The 21,698-nt window shown below is 38.5% G+C and overlaps 1 protein-coding gene across 2 annotated transcripts in view; it reads right to left on the bottom strand.

The window, feature by feature from the left end:
• Positions 1-21,124, bottom strand: part of LOC6606363 (disintegrin and metalloproteinase domain-containing protein 12) — a 33,382-nt gene extending 12,258 nt beyond the window's left edge. For both annotated transcript variants that reach the window (XM_032723412.1, XM_032723413.1), the window contains exon 1: positions 20,331-21,124. In XM_032723412.1, coding sequence (XP_032579303.1) covers positions 20,331-20,454 — 124 coding nt within the window. In that variant the 5' untranslated portion in view covers positions 20,455-21,124. The remainder of the gene's footprint in view (positions 1-20,330) is intronic.
• Positions 21,125-21,698: the final 574 nt, after the last annotated feature.

The following is a 21,698-nucleotide window of genomic DNA, read 5'->3' as shown; positions in this document are numbered from 1 at the left end:
ATCACGTCTCACCTGATGGATTTCAGTGCATTCAGAGACATAACCCAGACAGTCTGCTTCCTCCTCATATTTAAGTAATAAATTTGAATTTTAAAAAACCTGTTTTCAAAACAAACTCTCATTAAATATGTTTGAATTAAGAGTTTATGAAGAGCAACCACTTTTGTTTAATGTAGTTATACTTTTTTTAACATTCGTATATGAAATAAATTATATGTTATAGTGAATCAAAACCTTATACTTTTATTCCGGCTTAAGTCCCACGCTGTATTTTGCATAATTTATTAGCACACATGAGTCTTGTCAAAGTTCAATTCGGTGTTGCCTGGATTTGGACTGCAGCTCGTTCCTGCGCCTTTGGCATGTATGAGGGCACCTTCTGAATTATTTATAAGCTGCCCTCGCCTCCGCACTGCACACACTTCAAACTGCATCCCCAGATCCCCTCACCAAGTACTTGAGTATAAATATAACTTTAGCCCTGCCACGGAACCAAATGAAATGAAAACAACCAACTGTGGACACGACTGGCGAGTTGGGGAGTCGAGGAGTCGCGGGCGAGCAGCAAACGGAATCAGAAATCAAATTGTAACTTGAGTGTGCGACTCAAGAAAAGGACAATGGAGGTGGTAACCGGGATGGGGGCAGTTCCAGCCAGACCAGGCCACAAAAGCCGCTTTGTTCGAGTTGGTTTTACTTTTTATTCCATATCCCCTCCCAATTCCCGGGCTTTTCATTCCAGGGCGTGAAAGCACTTGAGCAACTGACAATCGTTCGGAGAAGTGGGGGCTTGGTTCGTCTCGTCTCGTTTCGGCCTTTGAATGGAGCATGCACTCAGGCAAATGAAGTAAAAGGATTCTCGATCTCGACATGTCCGCTGTCGGATTTAGAAAAATAATGGGGATGAAACGAGCAGATGACGGCGCCAGACAGGTAGATCCCGCATGCGATCAATTTAGACTAAGGTGGGGCTCTTCTTTTCCCAGCATCCCCATGACTTTCAGTTTCGTATTCAGTTTTGTTTGAAAATCTGTGTGGTCCAGTTGAAAATCGACCACCTGTCAGTCCGCGAGGAGATCTCAACTTCATTATGCTGGCTTAGGATTAAGATTCCTTCATTAGAAAGCCATAAAAAGATATGCACAACCAACAAGACATCTAGATAGGAAATCGAAAGACTCCCCGAGGAACTTTCTTGACTCTACTTTCTATAAATAATATCGGGAGGCTGCAACTCCACGTCTGCCACATTTTTGTTGCACTTTCGATGCAGTTTGTTTCCCTATTCTTTTTCCTGTTTTTTCTTCCCCCTCCATGGGCGGAAATTAATTGCCTACAGGATTCCGTTGGCGTTGTGCATAAATTATACTCTCAATGCAGCCATTTATATAAATCAATAGCAACGTACTTGCTGACAGGCCGCAGGCTGAAGGAAACACACTACAGACAGCCGTGACCCTATTTTTATGTACGCCACTGTGCCGCTGCACACGTTCAGTGGGTTAAAAGAAGATGTCGTGTCGTGGTGCCAACAAATTTGAAATTGATTGGATAAGAAAAGCCCAATATCAACAAATGCATATGTGCTTTAAAATTTGAGATGTTTGCTTGGCATTCGCAAAAACGTGCAAACTTGTAATTCTGTAAATTTATACAAGTTCAACAGTCCATAACAAAATAATTTAATACGTGATTGTATTTTTATTGGCATGTTTCTGCATTTAATACTTTTGGAATTTGTTAAGCTTTGTTATACTGAGATTCTCGATGCATATACAATAGATATTGTGTAGCTATCTTTTCATTGAGTCTTTTCATCAACGTTGCTGGCCTGTCAATCAATGTAAGGCGAATTATTTCTGCACATCACTGGACTAAATCAGTTGTACCCTCGGCTCTTTAAGAATTTCCTTTGCCAAGCGGAAAACTTCCTAGGTGAAAATTCAACAACAAAAGACAAATAAACTCTGTTCGCTGCAATAATTCGCATTGTGCAAATTCACGGAGGCATATGTATGTCCGTTGTCGTTTCAGATAGAGATCATAAGTCTTTGCTGCACCTGCCATCTGCCTTCTCTCCATTACTCGGGGTCAAACAATGGCCTGACGGGTGGTCAGATCCATTTCTGACCAGGTCAGCACGCTATCTGTGCAAATCTAATAGAACAAAGCAAATGATTTCGAGTGCGGAACAGCGGGCGGTGGTGGAGGCACTTCAATGACAAGGACTTTCATTCTTCTGTCCTTCCCTCCATTTCTCCCGAGGACTTCTTAGTTGAACTGCAGCTGGGACCAAGGTCAAGGACTTGGGCAATTAACACCCTGCGCGTTGGCGGGTGGCATTTAGCACACAAACACAAGCACCCAGGCGGCATTTTTCACAATTCCAGAGATTTGGCAAGTGCCTGCGAAGGTGAGTAGACCACCCACGGCTCGAATACCTTCTTTGACTTGCCCAGCACGTCACCTGCTCCTGCTTAAGATGATCTATGGAAAGGCCCACAAGGAAAGTGACAAGTGACTAACATACACTTGGCCAAAATGACTATACAAATTAACTTGAAATGAACATTCGTTCATCTTTTTAATAATAATAATAATAGTTTTTCTAGGAAAAACCAGGAAGTTGTGAAGCAGTAAGGAAGATATATTAACCATTTTCCACAGTGTATGTCCAAGGGCCCTTTGACTACTACAGGTAGACACCTTTTGGCTAATCCGTGAAATTTCACACCCGCCATGGTTGATTCTCATCAGGATCAGGTACAACAAATCGACATTCCTGCCTACTCACTTTTATTTATTTGGCAAAGGATTTCGATAAATCTCTCCTTTACCCGCTGCCTAATCTCCGGCAGGGATATACCCTCCTGCCAGGTTGTTTGCGCATTAAAATTGTCAACTTTACTATCTGTGTTGTTTCACCAGCTTGGCTCGTAAAGCAGCCAACAAACCATCGCAGGTATGGGTCATTCATGTTGATAAAGGTGTTGTTGCCTTATCATAACCAAAGGCAAAAGGCACAACGGCCGAGGGGGGAAATGCAACTTGGTTTATTGCGCATATATCACCCACTGTTGGCCTCGCCATCAAGTCGTAAAAGTGCGGAGAAATGGGCGGCAATTAAAGCTGTAGACAAAAGGTCAACAAGTCGATTACAACTTTGCCGTAATTGGAAATTGATACTAAATAAACAGTTGTACGTTTCTGTTTTTGTTGCCTTTTAACTGGTGTTTCAAGTTTAAAGAACAGTGCATCTACAATCCTAGGTTCTAAGGTAGAATCCGTTATAGATTGCACTGCTTTTTGAATAATTATATTTATTATTATATATATTATATTTTTTTCTGAGCCGTTGACCAGATGTCATAACACTTTGTGCCCGATCACTAATGCTTCCTGGTTGCACACCTCTTTGTCTCATTTGATTTATCCCATCGCAGTTTGTGATTCTTATCTCTTATTTTTTATAAAGAAATAAGTGTATTATATAAAATGTCAGATTTACAATATTTACAGCTGACGTAGCTTGAGTATATAGGAAATAAAGTGAATAAATAAAATCTCTAGCAACTTTGCGGCATCATAATGACGATAAGGCAACAGTTGATGATCATCACGATGTTGCTGACCGACTGACAGAGTAAAATAAATCTCAATTGTGCTGTTTCGTCAGTGCATTGTACATACATGTTTTTTATTTTTTATTTTGAATGCAAATCAACAATGGTCAACAGTTTGATTTATATCAGCTGGCGCCAAGCTCAAAATGACAGCCACTCGGGAATATAAATCAAAGATTCAGCTACATTTTAAAGTGTTGGGAACATTTTGTTTTGTTTACAATTGGTCTATAAAGTAAGGTGATTATTGAGTCCATTAATATTAGGTAAACAAATAAAACCATTGAGCGGAGTATATATTATTTAAGTGAATGGGATAAGATAAGGCTAATCTATTTACTTTGTTTTCTTTTTTTGCATTATACATTTTTTTTAAAATACGAAATATATTTATTTTGGGTATTTCCTTGCATTATTTGTTTTATCATCTGTGTATACATGCGTTTTTCCCTCTTTCTGCAACTTTTTCTTTGGATTTTTTCTTTAATTTTTAGCACCAACTTTACGCACAATGCGAGGAGAGAAAATTGCACATAAACATTGTTCTGGCCATTTTTGGAATGCAATGCTCCCAGCCATTACATTGTAGGAGTTCTGGCCAACCGACCCTTTGCAGACGTATAAAAGAACTTGGCTGTCTGGTTGGCACAAAGTAAAAGCTGGCTACTTCTGCTGATTGCCAGCATTTCCAATTGCAGCTCGCATTTGGACCGGGCCAAAAAAGGAAATAAAATGCATGGGACAAGACGGTTGGAACTGCACTGTGTTTCCTTTTCTTTTCTTTCCTTTCCAGTGAGGCCATAACGGATTTTTATGTGGTCAATGATCCTTGAGCAACGCACTCGGTTTCCACGGAATTCCCTTTGTTTGCGCGCCTGGGAACAAGAAATTGTTTGCATAAAAAGCGGAAGAAAGAAGGCAAAGAACACAGGAAAGTGGGCGGATTGTCCGGTTCTTGTGGGCGTGTCCGTCCGGTTGCATATTGCGAATTGCATTGAGAACTTATCCATTGTCCTGGGGATCAATGCTTCTAAGGATTCTCTTCTTTTGGTCCATAATGCTGGTCTCTCGGCTCGGTCCTTTCATGTTTTCCATGATTTCATTACTCATTCGTTTATGGTTACTTGGTTTCTACCGGGAGTAATTATCATCAGTTTTCCACAGGCTCACCTAAAACTAGGTCACATCCGCAACCAAAAACCTTCGCAAAATGGCAAGTTATGTGCCAAACTTTTATGAAAACTGAACAAACAGTGGCGCATTTTTCTTTCACGCCCTTTTCCGTTTGCAGGAAAAACTTTCACAGGCAAAATGGAAAAACATTCTATAGCATATCAAATTATATGTATTGGCCGGACCAAAAGTGATTTGGCCTGACCACGAGTGAGCATGTCATTCCATTTTTGGCTATAGCCATGTGTCAAACATTTCCAGTTCATTAAAATTTAGCCAACGACTTTGGGCCATTAACTCATGGCTTAGCCTTGACCATTTTTGGTTTCAGAATTTGGCCGTTTTGGCCGACTTTATGGCAGTGGGTTAGCAAAAACTGCAACTTTACGATCTCTTACGCAATAAGAGCTAAGAAATGTTGAATAAATTATAAGCATGCAGGACATAAATGGCTATCCACATAAAGTTTGAACAAGTTTTGAATTCTTAACAATACTCATTCGGCTAATTCGAAATTATTCAAGGCATAGAGCTTCTTCGACTAAGTGCATAACACATAAAGTCAACGAACTTAGGAAACTTTACCACACGGCTAAAGTTTTTCGCATAAAAAGTCATTTCCCACTAAAAGTTCGATGGCCAAGAAAAATGAGTGAAGAAAATTTCGCAAATTTTTGTCATATATGTACATCATTTATTCTGTATGTATTATATGCGTATATAAGTACATACTAGCTTATCGATTTTTCAGCTGTCAAAGTTGTTTTATTGTTTTTTTTTTTTTTTTTGGCACTCGCAAAGATAAGATTTATGCAAACGGTAAAAACGGGTAAGCCCCGAATAGTAATGAACGAGAATTTTTAGAAAAATGTAGGTGTATTTAACCATAGAAAGGGGAACGAGATACCAGAAAATGTAAATAGAAACCAAAACCAAAGGCAATAATGCGAAATGACGGACAAAAATGCAGGAATAAAGTAAAAAAAACAGCAAACAATGATGAAGACTCAATTCAGGCCACAAAGACATTTTGCTATTATCATTTGGTCATAGCAGATACCCTACCTTTTAAGCCAACTTGTTTTCAGAAGCATCAGATAATCTATCTTACAGGCCATTAAATGTTTGCATAACACCAAAATCAGTTTCTATATACTTGATCTAAAATAAAATTGTAGTTCAAGTTTTATGAAAGTAAAGAGTACTTTTAGTATCTACTGTAGATTATATTTCCGATAAGGATTGTAGTTTCTTTTGTCTTAGATTATAATTTGGGTGTGTTCCCGCTAGCTGACACAAATTCCTAGCTCTCATTCGCCATTAAATTTGCAACAAAACTGAATGTCTGGCTAAAAATAAATGTCAGACTAAAGCCAAGGGGCAACTTAAAGAGGCGATTACCATCTGTTGCGGGTGACTCACTACTGTGAATAGGGTCGGTAACTTCAGATTCGCTGCCTTTGCGAGCAGGAAGTGCAGTTCCATGCGATGGCTTACCTGCAAGAACAAAAGAAGAAATTATTATTAAATTAGCATTGCGGAAAAGGATTAACTGAAAGGGGCCCAGTCTGTCGACCATTATGATTAATAACCACTTATTGTGCGGCGCCGCGACTATCCATCTACAGACAAGATCGAGCGGCTACAACTTTCCCAAGATCCGTCAGTTTAAAATCGAAACGCACACGCGTTTCAAATAAATCAAACAAGTCAAGATCGCTGCTCTCTCGATTTTTCTTTTAAAAAGTGTGAGAAAACCAAGTTTACTTCTAATGGTTTGCGTTTAGTTTATGGGCACAGAAGTACACAGTATACATTTCATATCTAGCACATAAATAATTAATAAATATTCCCCCAATTCACTCATTTCTTATTCCTACATTCAGTTGAATATTTTCTACATTTTATTTATAAACTGTTTTTTTCAGTGCAGCCTCGGCTCCTTGTCACAACAGCAATTAAAGCCCACAACTTGTTGTTGTTTAGCCTCAAGTGAAATCGATATCATTTATCGCATAGCGGAAAAGTGGTTTCGGGTGAACATTTTTCGAGTCGAGTTTGGGCGGTCTGTGGGTTTCACATTTGCCATTTTCACCCCCCGGCTGAAATAACCCCCTCCCCAACCTCATCAAACTTTCCTGCCCACCGACAGCAGACAACTTTTCAAGGTCGTTCGCTTGGTTAAGTTGAATATTGCGGCCTGCAATGTAAAGTGCAAAATTTTGCCAATTAACTTTGCGAAAAGCAACAAAACAAAAACATCAACAGAGTAGGAGCAACAGCAGACATTTTGTGAATATACATGCATATATATGGGGAATATATTCCAGAGATACAGATACAGATACAAATAGGGCTGCAAGTAAGATACACACTCTTGTTTACCCCCGGCCAAATTGAAAGAGCCAACAAGTTTTATAATGGAAGAAAAGAGCGGGCTCAAAAAAAAATGAAAGCAAATTTATTTTAATGATGTTATTTATTTTTTTTTTATTTACACAAGCTGCATCCAAACTCGACCACTTTTTCAATAAAAAAATAACAGCGAAACAGCATTTTGCATCTGTGCTATGTTTATTTATTTTTCTTTAACTCATTACAAAAAACCCATAAAGTAGCTATGAATAGAAAAGTGTTGTGCAAAATACAAATCCAATTTGGTATCCATTGTGTTTCACACTCCTGGACAGATAAATAAATACGTCAATTCAAATTGTCTTGTGAGTTGGCAAACTTTTATGAGAAGCCAGCTGAAAATTTGTGAAATTTGCACTTTATTTGCACCCATATGGTCAGTGAGCAAACCAATTTCGCATTCAGGTTCGATGAGTGGCTATGGAAAAAGCAACTTTGGCCAAATATGTTGCCAATTAATTGACATGATGGTGGTTAGTCCCTGGCATTTTTATTTTGTCTTATTTTATCTTCATCAAAGTATGAGTTTGGGCATCTCGTTCCATTAGAGTTTATCCGGTTGGGCGGCCAGCAGCTCCACAAAAGGCACTCGGAACGGGTTCACTGAACGAATTTAATTGTTTTGCTCTTTTATTTATATATATACATATATATATCTGTAGTTTATTTCTTTTTGCACACTCTTTGCTTGAAAATTCGAAAGTTAAGCGTCCAACTAATTGCTGTGACTGCGGATGGTTGTTCAATGATGTCCATCGTCATAACAGGAGCTGCACAAAAGAAATGACGGATCTGGACGATGGCTCGCCTTTTTTAGGGCCATATAATTGCTAATTACAGCAATGCGTTTGCTTTAATTAACAAACTAAAGGAGTGCAGGATGGGGCACATTAATTAAAGGCCAAGATTAAGCGAACGAAAGGGGAGGGTCTGCACAGCCTCCCACAGGAAATGTTATAAATTAAGAGCGCGACACGAAATAAAGCGAAATAAAGCGATAAATAAAAAATGTCAAATGCGAAAGAGGGAATTCGTTTAGCATAAAATGTAATAAACTCGGCGGGCGTAAGTGTTGCAAACTTGTGTTTAATGCAAGGAATAAAAGCTGAGAATGCCTCAAAATGAAAACACTTGCCAACTAAAATATCCCCACCCAAGCACACCCACTTTTTCGACTGAAACACACCTTGAGTCAACTCGCTTATATGCAAATTTCACCTCCCCTTCGCCATTTCTGCAACGTCAATAAAAGCAAAAACAAAATAAAAATGGAGAGAAAAATTCACTAGACGCAAAACAAGAACAAGAACAATGGGTCGTGTGGGGCATGTGTCACGGACGTGTAACCCGTGTTGCCCCCAGTGCCTCGCAATCGCCCAAGGACACTCATTAAAGGCTTAGAACACGACGAGCATGCACAGCCGAAAGCAAATTTGATCTGGGCTCGAGAAATTCATAGTAAATTTATGTATATACCTGCAAGATGATAAACTTGCATCTTGTATCCGTTTGGTTTGCTCTTATCTCTGGCCAAGTATGGCTATGCCATTGGGTTTGCCGAAGGACGCATAAATTAACACCCCTTAAGGACGCAGTAAGTGTTTCTTGTTTTTGTTTTGACGCAATCAATAACAAAGAATCTGGCTGGAAATTAATTGCGGGCGCAGGAAAAAAGGGCAGGACCCGCATGGAAATAAATATCCAGTGGTATCTACAGTTCCTAGAACTCCAACACGAGGAGCATTTGGCAGTGACAAGGACGCACAACTGCAATGCCAGATGTTGCAGCTCAAAAGGGAAGTGTTGAAAATGCAATAAATATTGAAGGAAGATATATTCCTAGGCAACATTTTAAGAAATTAATACAATACTAAGTACATATATGTATTTGTAATATATATATGAATCCATAAACTCTTAATAACCAAGTCCTATTTATTTTTCAGTGTGCTTCTTATCAGTTCGTAATGAAATACCCAGAAGTGCGTCAGAGGGCGTAGATTACAGTAATTAAGTAGAGGACAGCCTTCATTTGAGGGGAGCTAAGCTGGGTTAACCAATGCCAACGACAGCAGACTCCACTTGAAGCTCCAATTCAAGGGAAAACAAAACAATCAAGGACGGCCAGCGTCCAAAAAATAAAATAAAATAATATCAAATGTCTTAAAATCCAACATGTAATGCAATTTCCTGGCAGAAAAAAAAAACCTACAACAATTAAGCTATTTTTGAGCTGAACTAAACAAATCATAAAAGTGAAATCTAAGCACACACAGTGAAGAAAATGAAGTAAAATTGTAAACTACAAAATCAATGAAACTTTCTTTTCGCTGATGACCGATGAAAGCGGCCCGTCCAAGAAGCATGACGAGTGAAAAAGCCGAACGTTTCCAAAGATCTATTGAAAATTGCATGACCATAAAACCTTTCGAGATACGGAAGTGCCCAGCACAGATGATGCGATGACTTGGCCGAGGGTCGCACATACAGTTGTATGTTTTCGGAAAAGTAATTGAAGCTAATTGGGTTAACCTTATTTCTGTGTGCCTAATTAATCCCGCCAAAAGTCTAGAGAACATGCACGATCTCTTGATAAACTGGCGCCTGTGCGAAAATATATATAAAAGCATATATATTGAATTCATTTTCTCTGGTGGACTGGACCGACCAGTTTGGCCTGTAATACTTTATTCTTTTTTTTTTTGTCTGAATTATATTGCAAATGATTCACCAGCCAGTTCTACGAATCGCCACATTCGCTGTCATGCTAATAAGAAGATGAGACACGGCCCTATGAATGAGGTATAGATACAGATACAGATACAGATACACTTGGCAAATGATTTACTCCGCTGAATCTTTGTCAATGAACTCAGCCGCCAAGGGGGCCAATGGAAAAGAAGCCCCACCCCCTATCTTCACCTCGTTGACCCAATTGAGTTGAGCAATTTTCTGATGCTGTTTATTAGATTTCATGCGGCGCTCAATTGTAGCCGTCAGTCTAGGCTTGATTTGTCAACAGCTAGCCATTTGCATCCATTTGCTACCGCCGCACGCATTTCTCAGATACTTTTGCTGCACGTTACTGATGCCTTGTTCTAGAGTGTAATTAAAGTGATTATCGCAATGGGGGTATTTGATCAAATTAAGTCTATCTACCAGGCTGACAAGGCAGGAAGCTCGCTCTAAATATCAGGAGAGGGGCTTAAATTTACAGTTCTGAGTTACGTATCTTAAAGATGGTAAATGCCAGACAAATTATGATCTTGTGTTTGTTTGATTAGATTAGCTGTGCGCATGATGCAAGGCGGCTTACAAATTCCATCTTTAATATACAAAATATTGTGCGTGGATTTAAAATATAAAATTGCAATTTATAAATAAATTTTAGAGCCAGCTGATTGACAGTACTATAACCATTTTAGAAGATATTGATAATGATATTTAGAAAGATATTTTTTACAAGAAAATTGATTGTTTAATTTGATTGGGAATATTTATGATATCTGGATAGCTACTGCAAATTTGTATATTATGCAAGCATTTGTTAAATTCGATTCACATGTAGACAAGCCCTCAGTGAGCTGGACAAACATTGCGTTGCGTTGTTTGCTCTGTTTTGCCAACTGCCAACCGAAATAACAATTTGTCAACCGAGCTAACCGAAATTTCGCGTCAGCAATTATGCAAGGAATAACAAACAATCCGAGTAAGGATTCTCCTCAGAATTTCAGCCATACACAAATAGAGGGGCCGAGACAGCTTGGCATGGTGGCATATTTGTTTGTCATTCGTTATCGATGAATGCGAATGCGAATGCAGGCCAGTCGGAGGAGGGAATCGATGCCGTTTGCGAATGTGGAGCGACTCGGGGCAGGAAATTGGAGCGGATCAGGCAGAATTGAAAGCCGGCAAAGGCGGGAAGTCTTAGCAGTGGACACAACGACACGCTCTACATACTTTCAGCTACGCTCCACGAGAAGTTGATGAAATTGCAACGCGTAATTGGCAATTTACGTAATCCGGCATTAATTGCCAGCGCGACCAATCGAATGTCAGTAGCCTACGAGTCATTAAATAATAAAAACATATAGTGCTGAAAAACGAAACAAATCGTTGTGATTCATAGTGCTTCCTCTAGCCAGCTGACTCAGTGCACGTGCACGTTGTCTTCATTAAAGCTCGAAAAGTATCTAAGTTAGTGGGGTTAGCCACAATAGGGTGGCGTGCTCAAGGTGCTCATTGTGGAAGTGGTAACTCAAATGAGTCATGTACAATTGCGATTGTTTTGGCGCAGTGTGGGAAGGATATATATAGTCAGAATATATAGATATATATAGTCAGGATATGTATAGTCAGGTGTGGAATTATTAAAGGAGTGGAATTGCCAAGGTCACCTTTACAAGGACGATTAATTCGCATTCCTTATTATTCATAGAAGGATATTCAAATTAAATCAATAGTTATTGTTACTATAAACGAATACATGTTAGTTTCAGATCAGTTAGCTTTTAGATTACCACCACAAGTATCAAATGTCATTTAAAATACAATCTTATTATTTAATACTGTGCGCATAACATTGAAGAGCCACTTCCAGATGGGCTTTCCATTTGCTGCTTAATAGACCAGAAACAGTAACCGACTTTCCCTAACATCAAACACTCATCGGTTTCCAGGCCGAACACTTGAAAGTAATCGACCCTAATGCCATAAATTCCCTTGATGTTTAATACTGTTTTATCAGCTCGCCAAGTGTGCTGTAAGTAGCAGAAATGTGCGTACATACAAATAAGTACATATGTACATCCGCCGGATACATCGTGTTGAAGGGAGCTTCAATAAAATAATGTTTCATTTGCAAAGAATTCCAATCACCATGAGTTGAAATTTACACCCGATTATATAGCTCAAAGAAGCTGGGTTCGGAAAAATCGAATTTTTGAAATTTAAAAGCTGGAATCGTTTGCCCATTTTTTGCCCATGTTTGCCCACCAATTAGTTTTTTTCGCCCACGTCCAGTTTTTGAGATATGAATTTTCGAACAAGTTCGAAAATTTTCGAAGATCAAAAATTTCACTTTTTTCAAAATTTTTTTTTTTTAATCGCAATAACTTCGTTTGCCCACGTTTGCCCACCCTTTAGAATTTTGAAATTTTCGAAAATTTTCGAAGATCAAAAATTTCACTTTTTTCAATTTTTTTTTTTTAAATCGCAATAACATCGTTTGCCCACGTTTGCCCACCCTTTAGAATTTTGAAAAAATGTATACTTTAGAAAATATAAGACATTCAAGTTTACCTCGGTCTACTTTGCCCACCCTTCGAAATTATTTTTTTAATATTTATTTAAAAATAAAAAATTTCTTAAAACTAAATAATTTCGTTTGCCCATCCTTTAAAATTAGTTTATTTCGTTTGCCCACCCTTTAAAATTAGTTTTTTTCGTTTGCCCACCCTTCGAAATTAGTTTTTTTCGTTTGCCCACTCTTAAAAATAAAAAATTTCGATTGCCCACCTCTTAAAACTAAATAATTTCGTTTGCCCATCCTTTAAAATTAGTTTATAATGTTTGCCCATCGTTTAAACTTAGTTTTTTCATTAGCCCACCGGATCGGCGGATCAATTATCAAATTTTCTTAATCATTAATAAATTTCATGCAAGTGTTGATGAACATACATATATATAGTTTTTTGTATTAAAATTAATTTTTGTATTAAAATTATTTAGTTTTAAGAGGTGGGCAATCGAAATTTTTTATTTTTAAGAGTGGGCAAACGAAAAAAAATAATTTCGAAGGGTGGGCAAAGTAGACCGAGGTAAACTTGAATGTCTTATATTTTCTAAAGTATAAATTTTTTCAAAATTCTAAAGGGTGGGCAAACGTGGGCAAACGAAGTTATTGCGATTAAAAAAAAAAATTTTTGAAAAAAGTGAAATTTTTGATCTTCGAAAATTTTCGAACTTGTTCGAAAATTCATATCTCAAAAACTGGACGTGGGCAAAAAAAACTAATTGGTGGGCAAACATGGGCAAAAAATGGGCAAACGATTCCAGCTTTTAAATTTCAAAAATTCGATTTTTCCGAACCCAGCTTCATTGAGCTCGATTATATGCTAATCAGAAACCAGAAGAAGTGACTAACTTTCGTTTTGCTATTTCCATAACATAACAGCAATTAACTAATGTCAGTTAATAAGTGGGCGACAAAAGGGAAAAAGCCAACACGTGCCAAGTGCAAATGGAGGTTAGGTAACCATGTATAGCAATTACCTGTGACTTTCAAAACACTCAAAACATTAAAAGTTTTGCAAAAGCACATCATTGTGGCACCAAATAATTCCTAATTACTTTAAAGAGGAATATATGTATGTAGATAAAACTATTTTTAAGTTATGAAACATATAATAGAAGCGGAAGTTGTACAAGCGAAACCAGAAATTTAAAGTCCGAGCAAACTTAAGGTAGCAAAGTTTTGACAAGTCGCGTCGAATGTGTCATATGTTAGTGATAATTTAAAGTCATAATACAAATTTTATTTTTATTTATAGTATAGAGTAGCCCTGCATAGCTGTCACTGCCTTAGTTATTCCATCTTCACCATCGCTCCTTTTTTCTTTTTTGTTTTTCATAATTATTAATTAACGCCCTCGAACAATGGCATCCACTCAGCTGGCGGAGAAGAGCTGTTGCTCTAATCTTTGTGCTTTGTCTGGCGAGCGCCTCGCGTGGAGATGCCAGCCCGTAATCCCCACATCCATATACAACCCCATCACCATGCCCCAAACCCTTGACCGTCGGCTGGGTATACTTTATGGTTCGTTGGCTCTGCTCCCAATATGTAGTAGTACACAAGTAGCACAGCCATCTGCTTATCGCTCTTCGATAAATCGAGGAGAACCACTCCGCTGCCACAGTGTAAACCGAATCAAAATGCAACAAACTTAAAGATGCATCCCAGCTCCAGAGGAGAATGTGTAACGCGGCAGTCCGAACAGCCCACGAAATTTCACGAGATAAAAATAAAATCGGAGGAGAAGAGAATCCACAAAATATTAGCGCCGGCATGTTAATTCAATTAGCTAGCGAATGGCGCTGTTTTTCCTTTTCGGTGTTTATGGGTCGAAGATTTTGGTTCAGTTGTTCCACTATTTTTTTATATTTTGTTTACAAGCGGTTCTAATAGTTGCTGCAACGCTTTTTGAGGTTTACCTTAAGCGATTAGCATAGTGGTCACATAATGTGACACCATTCCTCCTGACCTAACACAATTTTGATGAGGCAATAAAAGAAGGGAAATCGAATCACCGGGGTTCTTAGTTCATTGACTTTTATATGAAACTAGGAATGCGCACATAAATTATTTGTAATCATATTAAGTAGTGTAAAATTCTTATAAATTGAAGTAAAAAGTAAGACGTTTTAAGTGTATTTATGGTTTAAGATAAACACTTCTCCACCAATAGTTTATCCCATAAACTCACTTCTAACACCTCTGTAAAATCCAGTTCTGTATGACCTACAAAGCTTTTGTGAAGTAATTTATAATAGTGCGAAGCTCCCAAAAATAAACAGACCCGCAAGCGCAAACAAATAAAAATGTAATTACAGCGGGCAGCAACCAAGTTGTGTTAACCAAAACTTCTACAGGCTTTTGTTAAAAAAAAACGAGAGCGTAAACAGAAATCAGGTGTTTCTAAAGTTCATTCACCCCACAAAGCAGCTACGTCATCGTTTCTAGAGGATGTCACCGCACTTTTTTCCCAGTCTGTTTAGCTTTCAATAAGTAAGCACTGAACACACACCTACGCAATGCGAGAAAGAGAGGGGTTCCCAAACAGGGACAGAGACAGCCTGATGTGCATGAGTGATTCCCAGTGCGTTGGATTGTGAAAAGTGCAATTTGCAAATGCAACCGAAATGCAACAGTCGAAAAGTTCGCAATGACTCACAATAAAGGTAAATTAGCAACTGCCCAGGCACGAAACGAACCCAAATTCGAATCCGTACCCATCTCACTGACCATAACCAGGAAGAGGTTTAAACTGCGCTGCGAGAAATTTGGGGTTTGTTGCAGAATCATTTTAATTTTTCATATAAATTAGAGAATATAAAATGAAAGCAAAGCTACTCAGCTTGGTGTTTACTATTTTAAACATTAAATAAGACTTGTTAGGTATGGTAAATGCGAAAAATATCTAAAAAAAATAAGTTTTTTAAATGCAAACGAATATAATAGGTAAAAACTGTTTACACACTGTGAAATAAATTGAATATTTCACAGTGTGTAAACAGTTTCTTGACATACTGTATATACATTTTTTAAATATATATAGGCAATTTAGAAAATAGTTCATATGAACTAACTGATATTAAAAAATTAAATAAAACGTCTACTACTTCCTTTAGGATTGATGAAACTTTAGATGATTGCATATATATTATTTTTTTAAGTGTAGTCTCCCAGCTTGTTCCCGGATTCACTCTAGCGTGTTGTCGCATTTCCGTTGCGAATATTCGCCGCTGTTGTTGTTGTTGCCGCATCCCATTACTGATGCTAGTCAGTGCACAACAACAACAAATGCCAATAGCTCTATGCATAAATTAACCAAAACCGAAACAGAACGAAACCGACTGAGCTGCAGAGTGCTATTTTCCATTAAGAAGAGATCCCAAGCTCGGTTTGTCCTCCGTTTTTATGATTATTTATTCACTTGATTGCTTTTGGCCTTTCACTGTTCCCTGAACCACTCAGCTCAGCTCAGTTCTTTTATTTTGATTAATCATCGAGGGGCTTACCTTGTGCCAGCTTCTCTTCACCTCAGCCTTGCCCTGCAATCCCGCTCCACCGCAGCAGCCCCGCTTTCCATTATAGCCCCCCTACTCCCTGCTCCCCACTCTCTTTTCAATTCCCAATCAAGCGTTGCATTGGCATTGCACAACAACAATAACAGCAGCCACAATTGATGCCTGACTGAATGCACTCGGAAAAACTTTAGTAGTTGACCCATGAAAGGTGCATCTTAGAATCATGATATTGAATCTTTTATATAACATCCCACATAAACTGTAAGTTTATCATTTAACTTTCTTTATGATTTCCAAACCAAGAGCTGCGATGAATTTTCCCCAGTGCAACTGCATTGCATTTCATCTCCCACGTCAGGCATTTCTTTGTTATTTGTTTGGCTGCCTGTTTAGAGGAAATTGCTGCTGCTGCTGCAAACAAACGTGATTTCCTTTTGGCTGTTGGCATAAACAAAGTTTTTCAAGTGCTTTCTTGGGGCATTCCTTCGTGGCCTCACTGTACAGGGTGCCAACGGGAATGCGATTGTAATTGTGAGTGTGATTGCTCTTACCAACTCTCCCACTGAATGACTAATGCAAAAGCCGCATTTCCCGCTTTCCGGGGTTGTCTGGCAAACTCACCCTGGTTAAGTTAGGGAAATAGAGTCATAAATAACATGAGTTGCCCTCGCAAACACAGCACTTTGTTTCAGTTTTTTTTGTCTGGAGTGTGGTAAATACAAAGCGTATTCCCTGCACCCTCCCTTGTTCTTGTGCTGCAATTAAACTAGCTTTAATTTAGGCTTAATCTCCGCACTGCATTGCTCACACACGTAACCCACTCGGGGATGCAACCCCTCACTGAGGGCCGATGATAATCGAGGGGAATTCCAGGCACGTGGCCAGGTCAAAAGTGAATCAGCGAGCCCGCCACGGCACACGTGTCTGCTTTCTGCCACAATTATATAGTAATGACCCACTCGATTCAAGGCAAATCCATTTCTATCGATTTCCATAAGAGCAATATAAATGGGAGGGGATATTATTGCAGTTTACTGAAAACAAAGACAGCTAAATTGATATTGAGTATTGACCCAAGGTTGGCGAAAAGAACCCTTAAAATATTCTCATTAAATATAAGCAAAAATCTTCCTATGCAAATTGTATATTTTGGGTTAAGATTGTTTTGTTTTGATGGCATTCTCTGGTTCCACTTTTCAACTGCTTGATATATTGGCAGTTTTCCTCATTCGTCTATTATTTCTTAATTGCTGCGGGGTATCCTCCTAGCCTGCAGGTTGCTTTCTAAAGTAGATTTCCTGGAGTCTTTGTGCCCCTTTGTCAAGCTCTCTAAACACGTTCTTTCTATGAGGCGACGCAATTTATGCAAATGTCGTTCAATTCAAAGCCTCAAACCAGGAGAAAGACCACTAATGTATGCATGCTCATAGGCTTCCGTTGCCAGTCGAGGGAAAGGGAGAACTGGAGAATCCGAGTATCAGAGAATTGGTGAAGAATATCGAAGCAGCTCGTTTCATTTAAATTCTTTTGACCTGACTCAATCAAGAGAAGCTTGGTGTCCAGTCAAGAGTCGGAAATTCTGTAAATTGAGTTGAGCCTCAATTAAGACGATCACTGCGATGCTGATGACGATCGGCTTGGCTGGTTGACCACTTAAGTTACCGCATAGTTAGAAGCCCACTTGGGTAGGTAGAACTGCTTGACAGTTGCATTTTAATGCAATACTTGCTTATGGCCAAGTCTAACTGGCTCCCACGCTCTAAGCCAAGCCCATTTAAGGCCTCCTCAATGCCGCATATTAATGATCCTGCTGTCTTGCCTTTAACTCGTGATAATGATAATGGTAAGTTGTTCAACTTGGGTAAACAAAGGGCGCGATAAAGAAAGCAAACCCGACTATCTGCTTCAGAGGCGTGTCTCCTGATGTCTCAAGAATATTTACGAAAGCATGGGAAATGCGTATAAAACCATGTAAGCGCACAGGAAATATACTAATTAAGCGCAATTATATTTCTTATTTGACCAAAACAAAATAAGTATGATTGCGTATGGTCAAAAGTAAAACTAGTAAAATGAGATTTCCACAAAGAAGTTTCAAATAAATACTATGTATAAATATAGTAGTTATAACATAAGAAACAATAATTTCATGTTCCTCAGTCTGAAAAACACCTAATTACATTTTTTTTTCATAATTATCTATCTAGTGAACCTCCTACTCACTTTGGAGTAACGAGGAGTCTTACCTCATCGAACCTCTTACTTTCGGCCATTTCGGAGTTTGCCGCTTTGCCATATAATTGCGCAAATGACATAAAAATGGTTAAGAAAACGCCAGCAGTTGGCAACAACTACAAAAATCGAACAATGGCAACAGCCTAACCGCGAACAAGAAACGAGTTCCCAAAAGAAGTGTTGGCCAGAAGAATATGGAGGTTCCAGTTCGGATTCGAGTGTGCGCTTAAGGCGCTGACCTTTTGGAGCCAGAATCGTTGACGATGACAATGAAATGAACATACGTACATGTAAAAAGTGAATACTCTGGGACAAAAAAAAAAGAGTTAACAGCACAAGAAGTGTTGGTACCAATTGTGACCCACAAAGGCGGTTTTTTCATGGAGGAAAAGGGAAAAGCCGAAGAAGAAAGTTTTTGCCTGACAGATAAATCTTTCACAAAGAGAGTAAAAGTAAAGCATTGCATTGCATTTAAAATCGATTTTTTACCTTTTGGAGCATTTAACTTTTTTGTGCGGACAAGGGCCAAACGAATCATTTGAGTTGCTAAATTAAATGGTACGTGAGTGAAGGCAATCAGTGAATTTGCATGGAAAGTGCTGCCCTAGGGGCGCCTTTCTATCTGCGAACTACGTGAGATTTTGATAAAAGCGACACTCAGATAAGCTAAATGCCCAACCTGCCAATAGCCAAACACCCCACGGATGGCACTCATCACAAATGGGCAAAACAAAGCGAAAGCCACTCCATAACCAAGATAGCCAAGTGCCAAGTGGCCCGCAGGGCTGTGGGGTGGGCATTTGGGCGGCTATACCTATATCTCTATACACACATTCGAGTCTGTCGCAATCCAGGGGCCCTGCAACTACCAATCCGTGTGGTGGAAGTAGCCAGGCCAGCGGCAAAATCAACAATATAGAAGCTGGTTTTTCAAGGTTGTTCAGATGCGCGAGAGTTTAACAAATGATAGAAAAGGGGTTTGCCGGGGAATTAAATTGGGCACAGTGGTCGAGGATATGCGGAGATATGACAGTTCGCAGAAATATACAATGCGGATATATGACAGTTCGCAGAAATATACAATGCTATCCTATGAGTCATTTAAAATTTAAAATAATTCAGATACTTAAAACAACCAACGTCAATTTCGAATCTGAACGTCGAATCTGATCGTCATATGTAGCAAAAAAAGGCTACTTACAAATTTAAGAATTTTTAAATATTAGTTGTTTTGTTTTATTGGAACAATCATAGGTATAATATTAACTTTACTCATCAAACGGAATTCATAGAGAACATTTCTTTGCATTAATTTAATGTGAATTTAATGGTCAATGCTTTTATGTGCTTCGATTTGCTAGTAGCCCAACCACAGAATGACTCACGAACTGATAGTTTATCTAACTAATATCCCCATTTCGTTGCTGCTACTAACACTTGCATAAATTGTTATCAATTTTGCCTTAAATAAATTTAGCTTATTTTTTGTGGGCCATTTTAACCACTGTACTTGTTAGCTGAAGTCGATTCAAGAGCGGCAAAGAATATTGATTGGAGTAGGTGAAACTCAAACTAGTTACTGATCAGAAGTTAGTTTAGCTAAGAAATAGTTGTGGAATTGACAAAATGATACTGTATTATTCAGTCACTCAAAATAGGCATAAGTTATTTTCCAGGCACATCTGTTCTCACATACTGCAGTTGTGCTACCCTAAAAGTTCACTTGTTTCTTTTCCCATCTGCTATTATTAATGAAATATGAATAGTTACATATTAAATAAGTTAGAAACTAAATGATATGATGTGACTATCAGGATATAGTAACCTTTTTTATTTGGTATTACTTATAATTGAATTTCTATAGTTAATAAATATTAACAACTAACATTTATGTGTACTTTCATGATTTGCGATATTGGGGAATGTTCTGACCATGGTAACCAAGGTAACGTTTAAATTAGTAAAGAACATTCTTTTTTGTTTAAATCCACCTGTAGGCTAGTGGGAACCAACAGGGATGGTGGGGGTGGTTCATTTGATTTTCCCGCAACTTAAGCGACTTTTCCGGGAACTCACCTTTTGGCTTTTCTCCTTCCGACTGATGATGGAACGCCGTCGCTTCCGCCGGCTGCAGAATGTGTTGTTGCAAGCATGTGTTGAGCAGCAGCAGCGGTAGCAAAAACAAATGCAAGTGCAACATTTTCAGATCGTTGCTATATAGCCTATGTTGTTGTTGTCGTCTCTGTGGATGTTGTTGTCGATGCAGGGCGATATTTGCTTTTTTGCTGGAGATAGTGAAGTTTGTTGTTGTTGCCGCGGGGCCAATGTGGTGACATCACATTTCCTGCAGCATCTTATGATTTTGGGATTTGTGCGGAGGGGTGTTATTGCCAGCAGGATGGGGTTTTCTTAAAACTCTTTTGCACCATTCGCAAAATATAAATAATGCTGCTATTAAGGAACAACAACAATATCACGCGCGCAAATGGAGAAGAAAAACAAACACAAGCAGATTTTGCAGCTACTAATCTAACGGCTTTTGTGTTCTGTTTTGCTATCTGCTGTTGGCTCTCTCTCTTGCTCTTCGAGCCCCTCTCTCTATCTCACTCTCTTCTTATTCCTATTGGAATTTTCTAATCTGCGAGGCGTTACTATTGCAATTCACAAGCTATATTTTAATTTACCATAATAGCATTTATTCGGGGTTGGGCACTATCAATTCGGTGCCAGTTTTGCATTTATTTTCGGGGGCTTTAATTTAATTTACTCTTGACACAATCGCTTTACACACACACACTCAGAAATGCACAAGCACACACGCACGCGAAAAAGTTAGAGCAGAAAGCGAACGCGACATCACCGTTCGGTGGCCGAATTTGTTTTGAATCGAGTTTCTACATATGGGTGGCTATACGTGTTTTCAGTGTGACCAGACATATCGTTATGTTAAATACCAAAAACATATCGGTTACGAGGTTGGTGTATCCGCTAATTCGTGTTCGTGTCTTTGCTAGTTTTGAACAATCGATAACTATAGTTGCCCATAGAGATGGGCAACATTCACTATGACTTATCGCTATCGACTGTTGGCGCGATGTTTAAATTTTAAAAATTTTATTTATTACTCATATAGTAAAAGTACCGATAATTTCTAATTTGTTATTGTTTCTTTTGTGCTATTCGTATGATAACACACTAGATTTCACATATTTATTAAAAATATACCACAAATTGCTTTTAATTTTATGAATACTAATTATATTTATTAAGGTTTCAAAAGGAATCGTTCACTAATTCCTCTGTACATAACCATGTGATAAAGATAAATGAGACCAATTGCTTTTAATAGAAAGGAAATTCGTTCAAAAATGTATGGTTTTTTAAGATGGCGTTGTTTTCTTCACCGATCCAACTTATCAACTTTAATGCAATGTAAAAGACGTT

Source organism: Drosophila sechellia, chromosome 3R (assembly GCF_004382195.2).
Source record: "Drosophila sechellia strain sech25 chromosome 3R, ASM438219v1, whole genome shotgun sequence".
NCBI lineage: Eukaryota > Metazoa > Arthropoda > Insecta > Diptera > Drosophilidae > Drosophila > Drosophila sechellia.
This window is presented reverse-complemented; position numbering and strand designations above follow the sequence as displayed.